The following is a 22,181-nucleotide window of genomic DNA, read 5'->3' on the forward strand; positions in this document are numbered from 1 at the left end:
ACCTGAGAGGCTGAGGCAGAAGGATTGTCATGAGTTTGAGGCAAGCCAAGGCTTCATAGTGAGTTCAAGGCCAGCAAGACCTTGTCTCAAAAAAAGAGAGTAAGAATCCATCAGTATCAGGTACATGGAGAGTACTCTTGGTTTAGGTTTGCTCTTAGTGTTGTTCCAGAGAAGGTGGTGTGAGAGAATTTTATTTCTGTTGAGCAGATAGGCTTATAATTACACAAATTTACATATACATCGTAATATTTGCAGAGATGCCCCGTGCTGTGTAATTATTTAGCAGAGTCAGAATTGAGTGAGTAGTAATGAAATTTTGTTAGAACCCTTTTATGAACAAAATAGGCAAGCTATTGATAGCAAGTTTTGGCCCATTTTAAAAATCCCCTTCTCATAAATCCCTAATTTAGATCTAAATTTGTGACAGATCGTGCAGTGGGTTAGGATTATTAGAACTTCTGAGAGATTAACTGTTAGATTCTGTAGCAAGTCTTATAAGTGTTTTAATTTGGATGTTTCATTTGGAGAAATGGGAAGGCATTATCTGTGCTGATTTCCTGTAAACTTGATTCCCACTTATTATATCTTTATGTATCCTTTTTTTAATCAGTGGAGCTTTTCAAACTCACTTATGTAGGTAGATTATGTGTGCCTTTTCTGATTAAAATAATTCTTGAATTGCAGGTTTAGGGTGAGGTTGGAGGATAAGGTTTTCTTTTCTGAGGATGACTTATTTTCTTGGGAATTATCTGTCCCCGAGATTCGTTTATTACCATCAGTTCTTTACCATCTTAAATCTGCACGTATATGTTGAAGTCTTAAGAACTATTGTACTGGTGAAGATGTAGATTTGAATATTTTTAAAGATAAGTTTATATTCCTAGCAGTCACATTTGGAGACAGTAGTTTATATCTTTTGCATGCCCCCCTCCCCCCATGAAGAAACTCAGATATTCTAAATCTGTGGGAAGGGAGAGTCTGATAGCTGTTGAATCTGAACTCATCTTTAGAACTGTGAGCTGGAAAAAAGTAAGGTACTGTAGAGATAAACAGTGCATGGATTATGATAGACTGAGATTGACTAGCTGGTTAAAAAGGATGATGCATTTCTAATTAGCCCACAGTGCCTTTAGTTGTAAATTAAATTAAATAGTGTTATGTAAATGTCATGTTAATTAAGCAAGAAAGTTGAAGTGTTATAAATCTACAAACGGGATGGCTATTTTTGTATATTAATGTTTTGTAGTTACTGTCAAAGGACAGATAGTAGAATATTTGTTTGATTATTGAGCTTCTGTTGACTTTTAGCTGACTGACTCCTTGACAGTCCATTTTTCGTTAATGGATGTGTTTTTGCACATGGTTTAACTGCAGCCAATGAAGGCTGGTGATACCAGGAGCCAAAAATAACCAGTCATCACAGCTGTTTTAACAAAACCTTTGAGTAGATTATTGATCTCTGTTTCAAGGTTAAAGAGAAAATACTATTATTTTTCTACATTTTCTCAGCTTTAAGCACTTGGAGTGCCTGAGTGTTGCCGTCCTACATTCAGCAATCCTCTAAAAACCTCTGCCTCATCCCACTTAGTCATTTAGCAGTCCTCAGGATTGACTACTGCATGGGTATCTCAGAGGTTTTTGACATACACAGTTACTTTACAGGTGGCTGAAAAAATTCAGTCATTCTGCTACTTCACTTTGAAATGTGAATGTTGGTAGTTAATGGGATACTTTTATATAGCCCTGTTCTGCAGGTTACAATAAAGTGAATATGCAAATTTGACCCAACTCTTCAACTTCACAGGATTGAAATCAGTACTACGTCTCCAGGAGAGTCTACTGCCCTACTGGAGGTGCTGTAAAAAGTTGGTTCTTAGTGGGAATACAGCTGAAAAATATCATTTTGTGGCTTTCATGTGAAATTGCAAATGTGATCCATAGTGTTGCATTTATGTATGACACCTTTAATACAAGAATTGAAATATCTCTAGAAGAAAAGAGTGAATATTCAGACTTTCTACTCACAAGCCCACCAGCTATCTACAGACAGTAATTGCCCTCAGATCCCAAACTAAATTGTTGAAATTTGACATTTTAGAAAAAAGTTCTCTAAGTGTAATATGAAATGCAAAATGTTGTTTTGTTGTTAAAATATCTTCAGATAATGAAGACAACTTGAAAAATTATTTAATTCACTTTAGCAAAAAGAAAGCAGTAGACGCTCATGATAATTGGCTAAGAGTTACATCAATTTGGTTAGTCTTGCTATCATCTGCTTCAGAGTTCTCAGAGAGTCTTGTCGTATTAAGCAAGGCACTTCATGACTTAAAACCCCAAAACTTAAATTTTCTAAACAGTTGATGTAGGGAACAGGGAAAGGAGATGTTACTAGAACTTCTGTAGTAAGTCCTAATCTCCTGTGAGCCAGGACAGCACAGGTGAATTAACTTATTAAACAGAAAAGGTAGAAAAATGAGACTTAGGGAAGAAGCTGAGCTTTGGGCCGGATCAGTGCAGCTATGGATGGCAAAGACCGAAGCCCCTGAGCTCACCACACCTTTATTACACATGTAATAGGTGACTCAGGGAAAGTCCTAGAACAAGGAGGAACTATGCGCTGAAGATTTTGTTCCTCCCCAGGAAGTCCTGCCCTGCAGTGTCTCAGCATCACCCCACCATTGAGGTTTAAGCTGTGACTGGAGGCCAAAATGGAGTTGTTTCCACCTGCTATAGCTGGTCTGTAGACAGGAAAACTAGGCCTAATCATATTTTAATTGTGAAGTTATGTAGAACTACTCCCAACAAGTTGCCACTGATACAGGCTAACAGATGTGAAAGAAAGTTGACAGCCGTGAGTACTTTTGTGGTCCAGATTCCATCTTGTGTCGTGACCACTCTGTTAACTTGCTGGCAAGCCAAGAGTTGTGAACATCCCAGGAGGACGCGAACTAAACTCTTACCCAGCCCAGGGATAAGTTTTGTGCTAGATCTGTGAAAAGACCCTTTAACTCCTTCGTAATGGGACATGTTCTCATCTCTACTCCCTGAATCCCACTACTAGGAGCCCACATTTTAAAATAAATGCCTTTTGGTCCTCTTTGGGTGACAAATAATAGTTTGAATTGTTCTGTGCTTAGAAATATTTATTTTCCCGACCTCAATCCCACTGAACTCTTTACTTTTCTCCGCCCTGTCCCATACTTTTTTCTCCCTCCCCTCCCCACCTGTCTCTGTCCCCAACTCTCCCCCTCCCTCCTGTTCGCCTGGTGTCATTAAGATGCTTCTTCACCTTGATCTTAGTTACTAGCTCTGCTGTACGTTGCTGCTTGGAAAGAAGAATGGTTAAGAATTGGAGCAGAGTTTACAGTGATTTATGGGAACATGTGCAGGCCCTTCTTTTGGGCATTTTTAGAAAGTTCAGAGAGGAAAAGTTACCTGTGTGGTTTTTTTATGTGGTAGTAGGAATTAAGCCCAGGGACTTTGCATTGAGCTGCGACCCAGCCTGCTCACTCACTCATTTATTTACTTTTGAGATCAGGACTCACTGAGATACCCAGGCTGGGCCCAAACTTGAAATCTCCCTGCTTTGGTCTCCCAGAGTGCTGGGATTACAGGCATGTGCCTCTGTGTCCAGCCTACCCAACCCCACATCTGTTTTTTTTTTTTTGGAACAGATGCCCTCACTTTGACCCTTAACTTCAACTGAGTTTTGTTTGCTGTAACGATATAAGACCCTTGTTATGTTTTTCTTGTTGTAGACAAACCTAAAAAGGTTCCCCTTGAGTTGCCCATAATTTTAACACAGTTGCAGTCATGTTGACAGAGTTGATTTGGAATTAATTGTGTAAAGCTAGATATCATATGGCTGCTCCTTTTATTTGAGGGTATAGGAGTTTGAGATGACAGAATAGTTAGTGTGGGATATATGCATGATGTTCATAAGCTTCTGTTTCAGATTTTAAAGTCTGTCAGGCCAAGCTTAATTCCAAGGTCTCCATTTATAATAAAATTGCCCAATTATCAAAGCTGGGGTATGTTATCACTTCCAGTTACTCCTGTTGTCAATTTGTCTTGGCTCAGCTATGGATCTTCTCATACGTTCATGCAGCGAATACATCGGATTGGGCTGTTAGTTTAACAAGCTCTCTGGAGATCACTTTCATGATGATACATGTTGAGATATGCTTGGTAGCCATAAAGTTATTTATGTATTTGCCAAAACGTACAGAAATTCATTCAGTAGAAGTTTTTTAAAGGGTAAATTCTCAAGCCATAGATGAAGTAAAGATTTTGTTATTTGATAATTATCTAGGATACTTATAAGTCTAAGGTATTAATTCATGAGTCTCAGCCACATTTTTTAGAGGTTTTGATTTTATGGTTTCGTCCTTATAATTTTACTGGATAAATTACATGTGGTCCCCTGCCACCAGTATTTTGGTAGTCACATTGTCACTACTATCTGTGCTCTGTGCAGTTCAATTTTGTCCTTTGGACAGAACCCAGTGATCCTGACCAGATAACGCTAGAGCTTTCGGAAAATGTTACTAGGTAGTGGGGATACATGGGCTGTTGGTATTCACTGGGTACCTCTGAAACATGTTGTAATCTCCTCCTGTGCCCCCTAACCTGTTGGATCAAAATTTCCAGATCCACAGCCTGGGAATCTGTATTTTAAGTGATTCCAGTATTTTCTGGATTTAGGGAATATTTTAATAGTTTTATCTGATGATCATTTTGCTCCCATACGTTTCTGTGTGAAATCCCTTAGGATGTTAAGATTTACAACAGTTCTTTCTAGCACTAGTGGAGCATTCCTCTCCAAAACATCAAGACACTGCAAAATCAAAAACTTCTGAGCCTTGTGATGATTCCACAAGTGGGAAATTCTATACCTGCTCTCATGTGATGAGTCACAGTTGGAACACAGGCACGCTAAAAATGCTGTGTAAAACTATCTTAAAGCTATGTGTATAAAAGTATAAATGCATTTTATGCTTAATCTTAGGTCCTATCCCCAAGCTACCTTATTAATGTATATGCAAATATTCCAAAATTCAGGTCCCAGATCTCTTGGATAAATGATATCCAACTTGTATTTCATCCTCTTTATTGCTTCTATTAAAAACCTCTTTAAAATGTGGCTCACTTTCCTAATTAAATCAAATGGCTTGCAGTGGTCACTCAGGAAGCACTGTTAAGGACCCATTGTTCAAATAGTTGGGAGTCAAGAGCAGTTAAAAATGTGTAAGTCTTGATTCTTGGAAATATAAAATCTGGTGGAAGAGAAAATGATTCTCCATAATGGGAACTGTAACAATTTATGAAACCTTTTGGTATGTATGATCCATGAACACTCTGGCATATTGGTAATATAACTATTCCCATTCTTTTGTTGAAGAAACTGAGGTTCACTTACCCAGGATTACTCAGCAGGTCTCAGGGCTTAAATTGCATCTTTTTGGGGAAGAGGGGCTGGGAGGACAGGCTGGCTTTGAACTCACTCTGTATCCTGGGCCTGCCTCCAACTCATGGTGATCCTCCTGCCTCTGCCCCCCAACTGGTATGATTATAGCGGTGCACCCCCAGGCCTGGTTTAAATTGCATTTTCTATGGAACTCATTAATGTCCCAGAAATAAGAATTCTTTGTTTAATCAAAACAAACGCCTTTCATGAGGATCACGGATGTAGGTCAGTGGTACAAGACTTGCCCAGCAAGCAAGAGGCCCTGGGCTCAGTCCCCAGTACCACCCTCAAAAATTACATGGAAGCAGAAGATGCAGTACTTTATGGAGCTGAAAAAGCCAGCGGGGTGGGGCATGGGGGCACCTAAGGGTGTGAGGTCTGCATGCCTGTGGCTCATTGGCTCTTCATGTTTCCTATTTTCATGTCACAGTTTTCTCTGATAGATGTGATTTGTAGAAAACATTCTATTGAAATACCCAACTCTCTGGTCTTTCTAAACTTCCCAGTTTATTCTTGCCTCATTTTCAAATTCTTTCATTTCCAGGTAGTATCAGCCAATGATGAACAGCTTTCTTCCTCATAACATACAACGTTTATTACCTTTTCTATATGCTTTAGCTTTTGATCATTTTCCATCTAGCCATTTATTGCTGTCATTTATTGCTCTTTGTTTATATGTATATAAATTTTGTGTACCCAATAAGATTATAAGTGCTGACTGTGGGACTGATCTGTGGTGGCAGATAAAAGGTATTTGCTAAGTAGTCTTTGAGGCTAACAGCATGCTTACCTGGGTTTTCCTCCTTTGAAAAATGTGACCGTCTGTGTTGTCTTGTTTTTCAGTACCAGGGATTGAACTCAGGACCTTGTGCTTGTGAGGCAGGCGTGGTTCCACTGAGCTAAATCCCTGGCCCTGCCATCTGTGTTGTCTTATACCAACTGTGGGTTGCTGCCGTGATGGCCTTGATACAGGAAAGAGTGGGCAAGAGGTGAACTTGTTACATGGGCTGTCCAAGTCCCTAAGCCCATGGGTCTTGGTGGCATGACCTCTAAGAACAGGTTTCAGAGTTCTTTCACTTTTCCTCTTTTTCATTAACATCAGTGATATGAAATCTTCCTGGTGATGTACAGCCATGCCTAACCACATTTCCTCTGTGCTAGTCACGGTCACCTAAGGAACCTTTTCAGAATAGATGTATAACATTTGCCTGCATGTCCTGATCCTTTATGATCATCAGCACTGCCTTTCCCAGGGCAAGCCAAGAACCACTGGCCTGAATATTTATATAATAACTTCCTAGTTCAGATGATAGGGTTTGGTCAGTGGGGGTGTTGGGGTATGTGCCAATATTGGCTTCAGAATGTATTGATGGTCTTCAAACTGTAGAGTGAAAATACTGCTATTTTAAGCCTTTACCCACTGACTACTTACAGCCCTTGCCTACTCTTGAATTATGCTTGTGCACCGGAGATCTTTGGGCTGAGCTGGATTCCATGAAGGCCCACTTCATATCATATCAGCCTAGATGCTCTTCCTTTGTCAGCAGTGCTTTTTTATATACTAAAATGATCATTGTTTCTTCTGACGAGGAGTTTGTTCTTCCTTAGGGTTTAGTTTTATGATAAATTCAAAGAGGAGCGGCCACTGAGATCAAAAGAGGGAACACTCTTGCTTGTCACTAATCTCCCTGAACTTGTGGATAACAGCTGCTCACTTGGATCTGAATTGTAATTAAATTTTTGTCTTTTAACCTGTTAACACTGTGTGATACTTTTTATGAAAAATATGCTATAGTGTAAAAATATTCTGGATTTCAGTAGACTAAATGCTGACCCAAATTAGATCCTTAGAAGAAACCTACCATCCCCATCTTTCCTACTGCCCTTCCTTTTCCGTATTTGCAAGTCGACGATTTCCTCTTAGATTTCTCTTTAGTCAGCATAGCTACTGTGGGCATATGGAGGACGTGTGACTGATGAACCTGCCTTTCTGTTTCTAGGTGGGCCCTGCACAGACACAGCTCATGTCTCATTAGTCACACCAACCAAAAGATCCTGTGGTACAGGTATGTTCGTCATTCTTATGTGATTTCATTCTTATGTGACTTCTTCACAGAAATAAGCCATTGGGTCTAACTTACTGTGCTTGGGATATTCTCTGATTTATCTCATCACTTGTGAAGTGATATACTTTGTGTCTGACATTAGGAATGGAGTATGAGCAGAGGTCGGTGTAGTGTTCTTTGGGTTCACTTTGCCTGAACAACATTGGCAGTTAGACCCAAGAAAGTGAACATCAAAATGTACCAACTTCCTAGTATCCGAAGATGTTATTCAGACATGAAACACATACATAAAATGCAGATGATTGCTCAGTTTGTAGCATGTGGCTAATTTGTCTTACGTCTCAAACCTACTAAAAAAAATCCTTAAGTAAAGGATGAAGGTAAAAGAAATTTTAGTACAGAATATAAGTGCTTTAACTTATCTATGATGGTATTGTAGTAGTTTTGGAAATTTTATTTTCTCTTGTCCTCATAAAGCCAGAGGATGTGCTGAAATACTCCTTTCGGATGCATGGAGTCCCCCAAAAAAGTCTTTGTACATGTGACATTTTTTATTAAACATGAAGTCATGAATCTTGTACCTCTCTAAAGAGCAGTCTTAATGCCCATTGTTCCTTAGCCTATAGCTTAATTTATTTTAAACAATATGTGCCTTTTCTAATAATACTGCTTGCTCTTCAAAGTATCTCAAGGATTATATTTGGAAGAGTCAAAATAATTATATTGTTCTTCTAAAGGTCACAGCCAAATATTTTTCATAATGTAAAAAAGGTCCACATAACTTCTCAACAGAAATAGCATTGCTGTTTCCAGGCACATCTCATGCTGAAACATTAACTCCTTTAAATAATCATGATTTTGGTATAGAAAGAATATAATTCCTGACTTGGTGGATGTTAAGTGTGCCAAGTTCATGGTCTTACAATATCGAGGAAATGAAGTTGTGAACCAGTGAAGGAGGTTAGGAAAGTTTTATTGAAATTAAGAAAACAATAGCTCTTGGATTTACAGGAGAGATCCCAAGTGGGTGAACACCAAGGCCCTTTGTCAGGGCTAATTTTATATAGCAAATTCACAGTGGAGGTGTAACGTGGGTTAAACTATAATCACCCTAGGTTTACAAGTGTAGCTGCTTAGCTAACATTGATCCAATAGGGTAATGAGTCACATAAAAAGATCAAAGGAATTCATGGAAAGGGAAAGGAGCATGGGTCCTGAAGTTCTGCTCAGCCATCTGTGCCTACATGGCTCTGCTGATGTCTGTATGGGCCCGCTGGACCAAGTGGTGCTAATTACAGTATAATCTCAAGCTGCTATTTATCTAGAGGGAGGCCTGCAGGTCTTGCTATTGCTCCTCCATCTTGAGGCCTGGCTGTCTTCAAATTTGCCTCCAGCCACAATTCTGATGTCGTCTTGTGCTGACTTCCTTGAGGGCCCCATCTCTGTCTTTATACGTATTAGTTTCTATCTGACGCAGCTGCCTGTAATAGTTTGATGTTAAACGCTCCAAATAGACCTTCTTGTTCGGCAGTTTCAAAGTAACATAAGGCATTGAATGTTTAAAAACTTGTAATTTTACTCTTCTTTCCAAGTGATACTTTGAGGCCAAGGAGTGTGTAGAAGTCCAGGCATGCTCTCATTGTTCCTGTCCCTCGTCAGCAAGCTCCACATTTCTCCATTTTATAGAGATAGAAGAGAGAGAATTGTTCCCTGGAGTAAGACAGGTGGTCCTGATTAGCCAGCAAGAAGCCAACCTCCGGTAGCCACAAGCTTGAAAACTTTCAGAGCCCTTTGATTGCAGGTCCAGTACTTCATAGTTGCAGTGTACGTGACCTTTCTTCTTTGCTTCCAGTCTTGGCCCCCAGGACAGGATTTCCTTCCAGTACTGTCAGCATGTTTAGGTAGCAGTCAAGGAGAACCATCAGCACATCGGGTCATCTTGAGACATTTGGGAAAGAAACTGATTGATGTGCTGAGTTTCGATGCTGAAACTAGTAGGAACTTGCCCTGAAAATCTTGTACTTGGTTCCATCTTCTAGGTGGATCTGTTTCCCTCTCTCTGCTCCTTCCTGAAGGCACCATTCAGTGTACTTTATATGCATGTTCACTTAATCTTCTGAACAGTTCTGCAAGACACTTATCATTCTCTTTTACAGATGGGAAGAATGGGCACTCAGAGTTAAGTGTATTTTCCAAGGTAATACTACTAATGAGTAATGAAGCCAGGACTTGAACGTAAATCTTTTTTGGCCTCTGTTTTCTGCCATATTGTATTACTACTTTTCACATTTTTTGTAATTATTTTTTCTATAATGGACAGTAGAAGAGCATGTCATTGAAGTTTGGGAAAAAAAACAGTACATATTTGGAAATATAACATACAGTTAAGTACTTTTAAAATGCACCTTCTGAAATTAAATCCAATTTCAGAGCCAGCTTCAGCCACAAATACATTGTGATTTTTTAAGTAAGTTGATATTTCAGCATTTTTCGGTCATCTGCAAAGTAGAATGAAAAGACTGACAGGTTTGATAAGGAAAGAAATTATATATAAAATTCACAAAGCTATTATAACATCATTAAAGATTATGTGAATATACCGGGCATCCATTAGATGGTGTTGTAAACACATCAGTAGGTAGTTTAGCAGAATGAGGAATAAAATACAATACCAGTACTCTTTGCCATTAGTTGAATTTATAGTAACCACATTCTCTTGCATGTCAGAGTCATAGTAGGAACTGAGAAGTTGTGTCTTCAGGTGTATATAAGTGAAATGATGAGAATCGTTGAGTGCTTGGTCATGAATTTCTAGAGTTTCATTAGGTGAATACATATTAACTGGAAAAAGATTGAAAATTTTTAGTTTGGAAGGAAATTAATAAAATGTCAAGTGATCCCCTTAGAAGCCTGAGTGAAAGTTGCGATTTCTTAATGTGGACATTAAAAGTTAACAAGTTCATCTTACTGTACTTCTTTTTAAGAAACCTGTTTTGTCCCTCAAAAGCTGCTAGGGCTATTCAGCCACTGTAGCCTTAAACACTGGCCCTGACTCTCCAGGACAGAGCTTCCTGTTGGAGATGTAAATTAAATGACTGCTCTGAAACCACAGGTGGTCTTTGTCTCCATACTCTGTGTCTGGCTGTAGTGGCAGTTCTGGTCGTTTTTTTCTTCTGAGTAGTCTTTATGTTTAGTTTCTTCACGCATAGGATTCATGTCTTTAACATGCATTCCAGTGCATCTCCAGGGATCTCCCACACAGATCTCACAGGGCCTTCCAAGTATAGAGGGTCACTGAGTAATTACCTTACAGTAACATCATTGCTTAGGACCCCTACAGGAGATGAAAGTGAGATCTTACTGAGCCCCTCTCAGCCAACCCATCCATTTCAATTTAGAGCTAAAACAGTGTTGATGTGTTAGAAAAAGGACACTTAGGATAGAATAAAGTGATTCTTTAAGTCAGCAGCTCTGAATAAGGATACATGTGTTTTATGAGGTATGAGGAAAAGTTCTTTTATCGCAGCATTTTAAAATTACTATTTTGCAAATTAATTTTTTATATATCCATATATAGTTTATAAACAGCAGATATTTACATCTAAAAGACACGTGACTATTTTAGATAGTTGCAGCAAAAAAGGTTAATGACCTTTCTTCTAGGCAACAGGTCATTGTTTGAGTACTTTGGGTTAAATGTAAAGATTAGTATTAGACTCATCATTCTGTGGTTTAGTAAGTAAATACCCAAGTGTTTAAATAATAGATCTTCATTTCTATTTCAAGCAACTCCGTTTTGATCAGGTAGGGGAGATACTGTCATAGGTCAGAGAAGTGGACCAGAATGTAGAGTGGTTTGGTCTGCAGCCTTCAGAATGTGAGAACTCATTTTAAAGATCTGTAACTCAAAGAAGCAGGTTGCAAAAAGTGATTGTAGTGGCAAATGAAAGGTCAGTTTGTATTTGTGAAGTAGATGGGAAAGTTTCTTTAGATGCTAGCATTTGGCCACACAGAACTATTAACAGATAGTGTCAGTTAATTTTTAGACAAATAAAAATGAGCAGCACCATGATCAGCTTGACTCTTAAGCAGAGAAAAATTGAGTGAAGGAATGTGTGGTTGTCTCTGGTCTACCCAGACCCTGTTCCCCTTTGTAGAGCACAAATGCATCTACAATGAGCAGAGTCGAAAAATGCTACCAAATCCCAGGTTGCTGTTCCTTAGAAAGGGAGTGTTAAAGCATATCACACCTTCAGATTCCTACAGAGTTTACATTTTTTCAAAGAGCTCAGAGTGTTTTGCACATGTTCCTTTGTTAGTTTTCATAACTTTTCTACCAAGAATGAGTTCATTGTGAAGGAGTTTGCTCTGCTTGGCAGCAGACCACCAGAAATTCCCTTTTGTCCTTCATCTTTTCTAGTCATCACATTACACAGTGATCAAGAACATTGTAATGTGAGCTATGATGATCTCCCTTAGATAATTTATTTGGAAAGCATGGATATTTGGGTGAATATTTTCATGGTTAAAAGTGCCTTGTAGAAAAGTTGTTTATGGCCTTTTATTAGTCTTTCTTATTTAAAGTGTTATTTTCAGAGTTACAGCCCCAAAAATGTCGTTTTGTCTTTTCTTTTATTGGGACTTGATATTGATAAACCTGCAGTTTTACGCTTTAACAGACAGATGGAACTGTGTCTGTTTTTGTTTCTTTGATTGATTGATTGGATTGATTTTTATGGAGCTGGGGGTCAAACATGGGGCATTTGATGTGCTAGGCAAGTGCTATACCACTGAGCTACAACCTCAGCCCATATCTGATTTTAAATGTAGTTGGAGAATAGTCTGTGCCTATCAGGGTTCTTCAAGAGTAATGAGCCCAAGGACTCTGCTTCTCGGCCACCTCCTCTGGTAGGGCTGGAGCAGCACCATCAAGTGGGGTGTCCACTGGCTCGTAGGCCTAGTGAAGTAAGTATAGAGGGGCAGGCATTCTGGCATACGAAAGAAAGGAAGTGGCTCCCTTTGTAGTGTACTACTCATGAGGACTTGTGTTTGCATTTTTTTAGTCCTATTATTTCTGAAGTTAGAATAAAAATGTATAAAGTTCGACTTGACGATACTGTCAGCATACTTGGCTCCACTACATCTATATTGTTTTACTCTTCTTCGGCAGATACGTAGGGTAGATAATATTCTTTCTGACAGATGTGAAGAATATTGATTTTTAAAAAGACTGTTAAGAATGTGATTATAATCAGTAGACTAGCAAGTAAAATAACCATTTTGGGGCCATAAGGTGGCTATAGTATTGCCTGAGATTTAAACAGATGGGTCTAGAAATCATAAAATATCAAGGTAGTTTTTCCAGAAAGTACCATCTTTCTACTCTGTAAGAAACATGTTAATTCAGTTTAACGTATATTCTTGCCAGCAGTGTTTTCTCCCTCCCTCCCTTCACCTCTTCCTTCCATCCTGCACATGTTTATTCTTCTGGGTCACCTATTTTCAGTTTGATAAACAATGACATGATCTATAATAGGCTTGTATTGTTCTTTCTTGCTTTTCTTCAGAACCTTCTCTTGACTCACTTTTTTGGCACTGTGTGCTTGTGATGTCAATTGTCTGTTCTTACGAAGAGGAGGAGAAAACCCTTTCACATGGGAGTTAAGAGAAGATTGATGTGCTAAACTCTTTTCATGTGTTTGGATGCCAGTTAAAGGGAAATGTTTATTGTCGCTATGTTACCTAGAGGTTTATATAAGATCTTTTAAATTGCTTCAGAAGCTAAAAGGTGGTGGAGTTCAATCAGAGGTGGCCCTGTAAATCTTAGAAATACCTGCAGTTATATTTTTTATCACCAGGAAGAGTGAATATTCATGGAAACATTTCCACCAGTACATTTAATCCTAAAGAGTTGAGTCGGTGACTGTAAACCGTAATGGTTGGTATTACACACCTCAGGTGACTCTTGTAAAGACAACTTCCTGTCCTTCTTTGCTCTGTAAAGTTTTAGCGAAGGTAGCTTTTGGGTTAGTTCAGCTGGGTGACTCCCTTTTTTCTTTTTCTTTATGTTGTTCCTTCATTTATAATTTGTCCCTTGGGTCTTGAGTATCAGCATTTGAGGCAGAAAATTAGAAATTTGACCTACTTATGTCATACGCAAGTTCCCATCAGAATATTAGGGAAGATGTAAAATGTTCATTTTTTTATTAGCATTTAATGTAACCATTGAAGTAAATCTGTCATGGCAAGGGAAAAAGTATTAAAAATGTTTTACTTTGTGCACTCATGTTGGGTATGGAAGGAGTTCATTTGATTTCTGGGGCAGGAGACAACATGAATGTCGGATGTTGGAAAGTCAGCAAAACATTCTCTAGTGGAAAAGGTGCCATCTTTCCGTGTTCTGCCCAATTAAAGCAAAAATTCTCACCAAATTTTGTCACAGTATGTCCTGGTAGCTGTTACCCACAGAATATTTTTGAGCATTGAGTATGTAGCTGGGGAGGGCAATAATCTAAATGCTTTCTATTGAGCTCCCTCACACCTGTAATGACTTTAATCAGTCTACCTCAGTTATTTATGTTAAAGAATAGAATGGAGTAGTACAGCATTATCTAAACAGGTGATTTGATCCTCGATATGTAAATAATAGCAGGTGAGTTAAACAATATATTGAGACTGTCCCCCCCAAAAAAGGCTTGTGGACAGGTCAGTGTGAAGACCTTGGGTTCAACCTGTAGTCGTTGGGGGGCACCTCACACAGTGTATGGATTTCAGAAACGCTCAGGGGACGCTTATAGGTCTTCACTGTTACCTCTGTATAAGCCTTGGGTGTCACACCACCAACTGCTGTGCTTGTGTTACAGGCCTTGTCTGTGTTTTACTCAGGAGAAGGGCAGCCCTTCTGAGAAAAGGCTGATAAAAGTGATATCAAGCTTCTTACCAAGATACATTTTTACACTTGAAAAAATATAAATGCACTTCAGTATAAAAAGGAAAGGGAATCGTGATGTGGCTTATTGCTGTTTTAGAGATAGGGGTGCGTGATGAGGCTGGATTTGGATGTTGAACTTCTTGTGGTCCTTGTGCTTTGTGCACATTGTTTGCTTAGATCCATGAATGCAACTACTCTGTGTGTGTGTGTGTGTGTGTGTGTGTGTGTGTGTGTAACCCTTGTAGTCATTTATTTGTCATAGTAGCACTCTTACTTACAAAGGATAAATACCCTCTCCTGCTCTGACAGTTTTGGATGAGGCGTGGATCTAGGGAATGCTGGGCAGGTTCTGCTCCATGGTGTGTGGTGCCCATGAGAGGGGAGCATGTCAGAAACGGAGCCTTCCTGGCCAGAGCAGCAGTCTTACCAGAAGGAACGTAGCAGAACAGCCACAAAGCTGCATTATAAATCATTGGAGCCTTGCAGTGATGCTGCCTCTCAAGGAGGGGTGTGTGTGTGTGTGTGTGTGTGTGTGTGTGTGTGTGCATGTGCATGCGCGTGCGTGCGTGCATGCACACACTGCCTGTACTAATAGAACAGCACATCAAGCAAGGCTGTAAATAAAAGTTATTACCTAATAGGTGGGTGCCGAAGTGGAACGGACAGCGCTGAGGCATGGAGGCCTTATTACTGCTCATCAGCAATTATAAACAGGATGAAGCGTCTGGGACTTGCACTGATGCAGCAACGGCTAATAGAGGCTGGGATGGCACTGGGCCATGATAGGATGATGCATGCTGATGGGCTGTCACTGCCTCATCTCGCTGCTTGCTTTCAAGACAAGGTGTGTTATCCGTATCCCTGCTTGCTCATCTGTCTAAGGAGAGACAGTCCCATTGCCTCTTCTGCTGGCAGGTGGGCTTGTGCTTATTCCTCATACCTGTGTCTGCTTCCGGAACATCTCCTTCATGAAGGGTCTTCAGAAATATTTCATAATCATAGCCGATTAAAGCCATAATCTTACTGTATTGCCTGTTGTCCGTGGTTACAGATCACATCTTCAGAAGTGCCTGATCGTGTGGAATATGGGACCAGCTGAGAAACTGGTCATCTAGTCCTTCCTTTTTTTTTTTTTTTTTTGGTACTGGAGATTGAACGTGGGTCTTTGTGCTTACAAGGCAGGCCACTGAACCACTGAGCTAAATCCCCAGCCCCATAGTCCTTCCTTTTTTTGAAAGACTACCACAGAGTCTTGTAGTTGACTCTTTAGGAAAACATACCAGAGAATAGATAAATGTTTGTCTTGCTCCTGGGAGCTCACATCTTCAAGGGGTAGAATAAATGTAGAAAGAGATATAACTAATTTCAGCTTTATGAGAACAACAGACATAATTAATTATGTTGATTTCAGAAAATGAAAACAAAGGATTATGCCAGTGATAAGGAGAAAAATACAAATCTAGTAGTCCTTTTTTTAAAAAAATAAAAATTAAAAAAAAATTACTTGCCTGGTGAAATGCTTGGAACTCAGTTCTTCAAAGCCACTAAGAGTGATAAAGGGATGCTGGGACGTGGGGGAAAGTACAGCAATGGGACTGTGTCTTCTTGTAGTGAATAGAAAGTGTAAAACATGACCCGGCAGTGCTTTCAAATAGCACATAAGCACCCAATACTTGGGAAAGTTGAGACAGAGCTCTGTTCGACTTAACCATTCAGCGTCACCAAATCACAGTAATTAGACTTTTTTTTTTTTTTTTTTTTTTTTTAAACAAGGTCTCTACATACTCTAGGCTGGCCTTGAATTCACAGCGATCCTCTGCCTCAGCCTCCTGAGTACTGGGATTACAGGCAGATGCCACCACTCCTGGCTAGTATTTAGACTGTTGAGATAGGAAAAGTCTGTAGCAGATGCACAGAGAAGGGCTTTTGGGAAGATCTTACCAGTTTGATCCAAGAGTTTATGAGCATTTTGGTAGTTCAGTAGTTTTGTTAGGTCAGTTTTGAAAACACTAACAATAGAAAACTTCCTGCTGTTAGAGAAATTGTAGTTTTTCTCTGGTGCTTTAAGTTATGCATAGGTAAAGAAGCTGAATACATGACAATCTCAATATCAAAAGTCAGATAAATTTGAGAATGATAGGAGGGTCCTTTAGTCTATAAAATGACTCACCATTGGGTTGATATAAATAGGTTTTTCATTTTTTATACAAAACAAATTTGACTTACACAAAAAAATCAACTCATACTTATTCCAAGATTGCTCTGTGGGTAGTGGCCAGTAGAATGAAGAAAGAGGGATGAATCTGAGAAAGATGTTTTAAAAGAATAATTGACAGGATTTGACAGCTGATTATAGTGACACTTTCTCTGGGTGCACTTTTGACCCAGAAGAAAAGAACAGTGGCAAAACAAGTGGCTGAATAATGAATGCAAAGTATAAATGTGGGCAGCTGAGCAAAGAAAGATGTGACTGATAGTAGGGAAGGAAACTTACGGAAATTTTTGTTGTCTCAGTTACTAAGTTGTAGATTGTGGAAGATAGTCCTATAGAAAATTATAAAAATGGGCCTGTTTTGGAAGTTGTCAGTCTAGAAGCAGTGATAAAAGCTATGCAAATGATTAAGGGAGTGAATATAGAAGGAAAGGCTAAAATTTAGGCAACCACGAAAGAAAAAGATGCCAGTGAGTCAAAGGCAAAGCTTCCTACACAGTCGGAGAAGGTATGTAAGAAGGAGTCAGAAAGTAGGGGAAGCTGTTCCAGTGTATGGCAGAAGACCCATTGGAAAACCTGAAAGAAGTTTGTAGAATGTGATGGGAAACCAGAGCCTGAGGTCAGTAGAGAGGCTCTTGACAAGAAGGAACTAGCAGACAGAATCATTCATTATAGTTTTAGTTGCACCATTAAAGATAAAAAAAATAGTGATGGTTGGAGGCAGTGACAACGTTGGGCTATTTATTTATTGGTTTTTTTAAGACAGGGTCTCACTATGTAGTTGAGACTGACCTGGAACTCACTGTGTAGCCCAGGTTGGTCTCGAGCTCACAGCAGTCCTCCTGCCTCAGCCTCCTGAGTGCTGGGATTATAGGCGAGTGCCACCACCCCTGGCTATTTATTTATTTTTATGTGGAGATAAGATAGGGAAATATCTTGTCCTTGTTAAAATACAAAAGAGAAAGGATCCCAGAAAAGGAAAGAGTAAAAATGCTAAAACATGGAAAAGATATACAAAGATGATTCATTTGTGGTAGAAATCCAAAAGAATTACTTAAGTCCAAGAGAATTAGGAAGGACACAGAGCAGATAAATGGCTTTTTCTCCTTGAATTTACAGATGATTAGCTGAGGTAGGATGAACTAGGGAGTATATCATCATAGAAGGTCACTTTTTTGTGAATAAAGACATAGGTAATACCACCCTTGAAAGTAGTAACAGAGAACTCAGATAGTACAGAGAGAATACTTGTGAACTGAGTAAGGAAGGAAAACAGGATCTCCAAGTACAACTAATCCATGCTGTCATTAAATGGCTTATATTTATAGTGAGCTAAAATGACACTTTCTCTGGGTACACATTTGACCCAGAAGAAAAGAACAGAAAGCAAGTGGTGTTCACTTTTTTTTTTTTTTTTTTTTTTTTTTTTTTTACCATAAGCTTTCACGTTTACAAAAGTAAGCTACAAGGGCCAGTGATTTAGCTCAGCGGTTTGGTGGCCTGCCTTGCAAGCGCAAAGACCAGAGTTCAATCCCCGGTACAAAAAACAAAACAAAATAGAAAAACCCAAAACAAAAGTAAGATATGGTAATATATCATACCATAGAATAGCTTAGAAGAGAGTATGACAGTGTAGGAGCCACAAAACTGATAAGCCTTTCTTTCTGGTCAGGTGCTCTTTTAGTACTTTGATTCTGTGGGAGAAAAAAATGTTTTGAGCCCTGCTTTTTGCGGGGGAAAATAAAAAGGTTTTTTTTTTGTACCAGGGATTGAATTCAGGGCCTTGTTTGTGCTTGTGAGGCAGGTGGCAGAACCACTGAGCTAAATAAATCCCTGGCCCTGAAATATTTTTTAATTTAAAAATTTTTAAAAAAATTTTTCTTTTGGTGTTTTGAGACAGGGTCTCACTTTGTAGTTCAGGCTAGCCCTGATTTCACTCTCTAGCCCAGGCTGGCATTGAACTCACAGTGATCCTCCTGCCTCAGCCTCCCAAGTGCTGGGATTACAGGTGTGCACCACTATGCCCGGCCCTTGAAATGTTACCTGGTATGGATTTAACTCACATTAATTCTTGTTCCAGTGTTTGATATTGTATTATTAGCTTTCATTTTTTTTTCTTGATCCATCACCTTTCAGCACCATCTCTTAATGAGGATATTAGTACCTCTGATTACATATATGTCATCATATGTCCTGTCAGAAGTACCTGGACTCTTTATATTGTTATAGTCGTTAACTATATATCTATCTTCAGGGCTGCAACCACAAGCAAATCTTCCATGTTATGTTCATAGGTTGTTTGTTTGTTTGTTTTTTAATGAATGCCAGTAAGTGACATTTACATTATTGTGACTCTGTATGTGTCCCCTGCCAGGCTGCCAAGTTAAAGGAATATATTTTTTCTATGGGTCTAATGATGTCAGGTTTCTAATATTACTGAAAAAAAAAAGTGTTCCTATACAACACCAGATTGATTGTTATATTCTGTCAGTTCCTCAGAAACCATGCAACAATTTAGTCTGTTTTATTTGGAATATAATGCTAGTACATTTTTTCCAGGCATTTATAATTGCCTTTCCTTTTCCTTACAGTATTTGGTTTTGTTGCTCCTTTCTTCCTAATTCTGTGTTTACCTTTTACGAGACATTCTTTAAGCCTCTTCTGTGACCAGTAATGTCCTTTCACTGCTCTTGCTTTTCTTCTCTCATTTTTCCCCAAATGCTCCCTCAGCTTAGTGCCTGAGAGGAGGGAGCAGGGCTGGAGTTTGTATATAACTGAAGGTGTCTTTCCCGCCTCCAGCTTGATGGAAAGTTTGAATAAGAATTTTTGGATGAAAATCACTGTTTCCTTGTTTTCTAGTGTTCCACGTTATTGCTGAGGTCAGATGCCACTGGTTTTCATTTTCATAAGCGCTATATCTGAGATTTTTTTCTTTAGCTTTACAGCATTCAGAATCGTATTTTTATTATTGGTATTCTAAAATGTGTAGTGAAGTGTCCAGTGAGTATCTTTGTCCCATTCAAGGTATTTATTACTTGCGAGGCCTCTTAAATCTGAAGTTTGATATCCTCCTATGGAAAGGCATCGATAATTCCCCCAGTCTAGTCTGCTTTTGAGACTCACAACTTTGATGTTCAAACTGTTGCATTGATAGTGTTTCTCTCACCTTCTTTCTCAGTCTCCATTTCCTTTTTTTTAACTGTCTATTCTGTCAACGTTATCTTTCATCCCTTTTTAAAAATTTTATTTCAGTGATCATACTTGCACTGAGCTTGCTCTTGTTCTCTGAAGGTTTGTTTTTCATAGCCTGCTCTTGTTTATAAATGCAGTCATAATTACATAGGAGTATCTTTTTGGACTTATTAATTAGTGGTAGATTTGTTACTGTGTTCTTCTCTTTGATGAGTTGTCTCTAGATACCTTGAAGTTAGTTTATTTAGTTTGGTTTTCTCCTTCAGGCTGTAGTTCTCCTCTTTTGCCTCACAAAGCCTGGCTTTCTGTTGGTGTAAGAAAGCCTAAATGAGCAGGAATGGTGAGGACTGTCTCTGGCATGTGTCTTTTTTGAGTGCCAGTTTTCCCCCTAGAGGCTCTGTGTGGAACAAAGTAAGAAGGTAAGGAGGTGTTAAGTAGCAGAATTAGTGTAAGTTGAGATCCTCAACCAGGCTTTCAAATTCAGAAGAATTTGACTTTGAGGGACCACAGGAATAGGTTTGTTTAAAAACACATCAGATCATTTAAGGAAAAACTGTCTAGATTTTTGCCATATAAAGTGGGCTGGCTGCCCACAGTTCAGGCTAGTACAGTTGTTCTGCAAATACACTTTTCCTTGCTCCCCTTGCTTTCTGCTTTCTCATTCTGCTGCTCCTGTTTCTGCTCCTTCTCAGCCCAGAGACTTTGAAGATTTTCCTTGCACACGATAATTTGCAGCCTCAACCTGCCCGGTCGACTGAAATGAGCACTTCATAGGAGTAAACATTATGTACTGCAAACATACGAATGAAAAAGTCAAATTAAACAAATACATAGAAGTCTCTCATTTATTGATTATGTTAAACATATAGTTACTGTCTTTAAAATGGGGTCATTATATGTTGCTTTTATTCAGCTTAGTCTATGGAGGAAACAGGAAAATGTAGTGTGCTTTCCTGAACTAAAACTTACAAAGGAGAAAGCCAGGACGATAATTTCTAATTTTATCATTGGTGAAAGACAGAAAGCAAGTGTAGCTTCAATGGAATGATGTGATTCTTAGAAAATGTAGGGTAAGAATGTACCCTGGTGAAAGCCGCTATTGCTAAGGAGAGGGAAGTAGAGGGCTCTACCGCTCACCCACACATAACTAGAAGAGTTGTTGGGCTTTTCTGCTGGCCTTGGTTTTCTTCTCTGTAAAGTAGAATGGCTAATAGTAAACTCAACCATAAAGTTCAATGAGCTAATCTATCTATTTGAAGCACCTAACCTACTGTCTGGTAAATGCTTAGCGGATAATAGAGATGTAAGCAAGAAGGTATAAAACGAAGAGAGTATGGGGAAAAGTGGAAAAAAATACAAACTCAGGCAGACACTGATTAGATAGAGTCAGAGGCTGGTCCTGAAGACCCACGGCCAGACAGGAGTTAAACGCGGCTTTCCTGAGGAAGCCAGTGGAGGCAAGTTGGGGGTCGGGGGAGTGTCCTGTGTTTGAACAGGTCTGGGCTGTGCATGACCAGAAACCCAAAAAGCCCTTTGTCCTTTCTTTAGAAAATTGGGTATTAGAATTGGGAAAATCAGACTTCTTTTTTGTTTAGTTTGACTTTTTTTCTTGGCCTTGTTTTAAAACTTAAATTTTACTGTGTCTGTTGATAGAAAGCAATTCTTACAGAGATTTCACAAGCTAGTGTTCTTTTTTTAAAAAGCCTATTTCCTGAGCTCTTAAGGTTTTTGTTTTTTTGGGTTTTTTTCCTTATAATTGAATACTGTTCTTTCTGAGGCACATCTCTATTTAGAGGCTACAAATTGTTACTGTGTATTTTTGTTATGGTTAAATTTTTGGTAAAAAAGACTGCCTTTTGCATTTAAACCAGTAACACAGAAAGATACTTTAGCCAATAAATTCACTTGTTTATGATTAAAAATCAGACAGTTTAACCTTGGAGGCATTTTTGTCATAGGGGACTTCATGTTGTGATTAGTTGTCTGAACAGCCAAGTGCCTCTGTGGGCTCAGCCAAGCAGCCTCCCACTATATATGTATAATTATTTTTGGTGCACACACACATTCTGGTATAAAAGCTTATTTGGCCTTATGCTCCCTGCCGTTCTGAATTCTCTATTTCATTACCAGTATCCACCCACAGAGTTTCAGAAAGCCATTCCCAAATAGCAGAACCACAACTCAGAGTTTTAAATAAACCACATCTCTATTAGTGCAATGGATGGGGCGAATTAGTTACATAGTATGCATTTCCCACATACATCTGGCTGCCCTTTCTAAACTTATTAAAAACATATATATATATATATATAT

At 39.0% G+C, this 22,181-nt stretch overlaps 1 protein-coding gene across 1 annotated transcript in view; it reads left to right on the forward strand.

The window, feature by feature from the left end:
• The window catches only part of Zfand3 (zinc finger AN1-type containing 3), a 262,726-nt gene that overhangs the window by 206,098 nt on the left and 34,447 nt on the right, over positions 1–22,181 (forward strand). The window contains exon 4 of the mRNA XM_010638851.1: positions 7,468–7,533. Within this exon, the coding sequence (XP_010637153.1) occupies positions 7,468–7,533 (66 nt within the window). The remainder of the gene's footprint in view (positions 1–7,467; positions 7,534–22,181) is intronic.

The sequence above is a fragment of the Fukomys damarensis genome, unplaced genomic scaffold (assembly GCF_012274545.1).
Source record: "Fukomys damarensis isolate Sample0158 unplaced genomic scaffold, DMR_v1.0_HiC HiC_scaffold_20, whole genome shotgun sequence".
Taxonomy (NCBI): domain Eukaryota; kingdom Metazoa; phylum Chordata; class Mammalia; order Rodentia; family Bathyergidae; genus Fukomys; species Fukomys damarensis.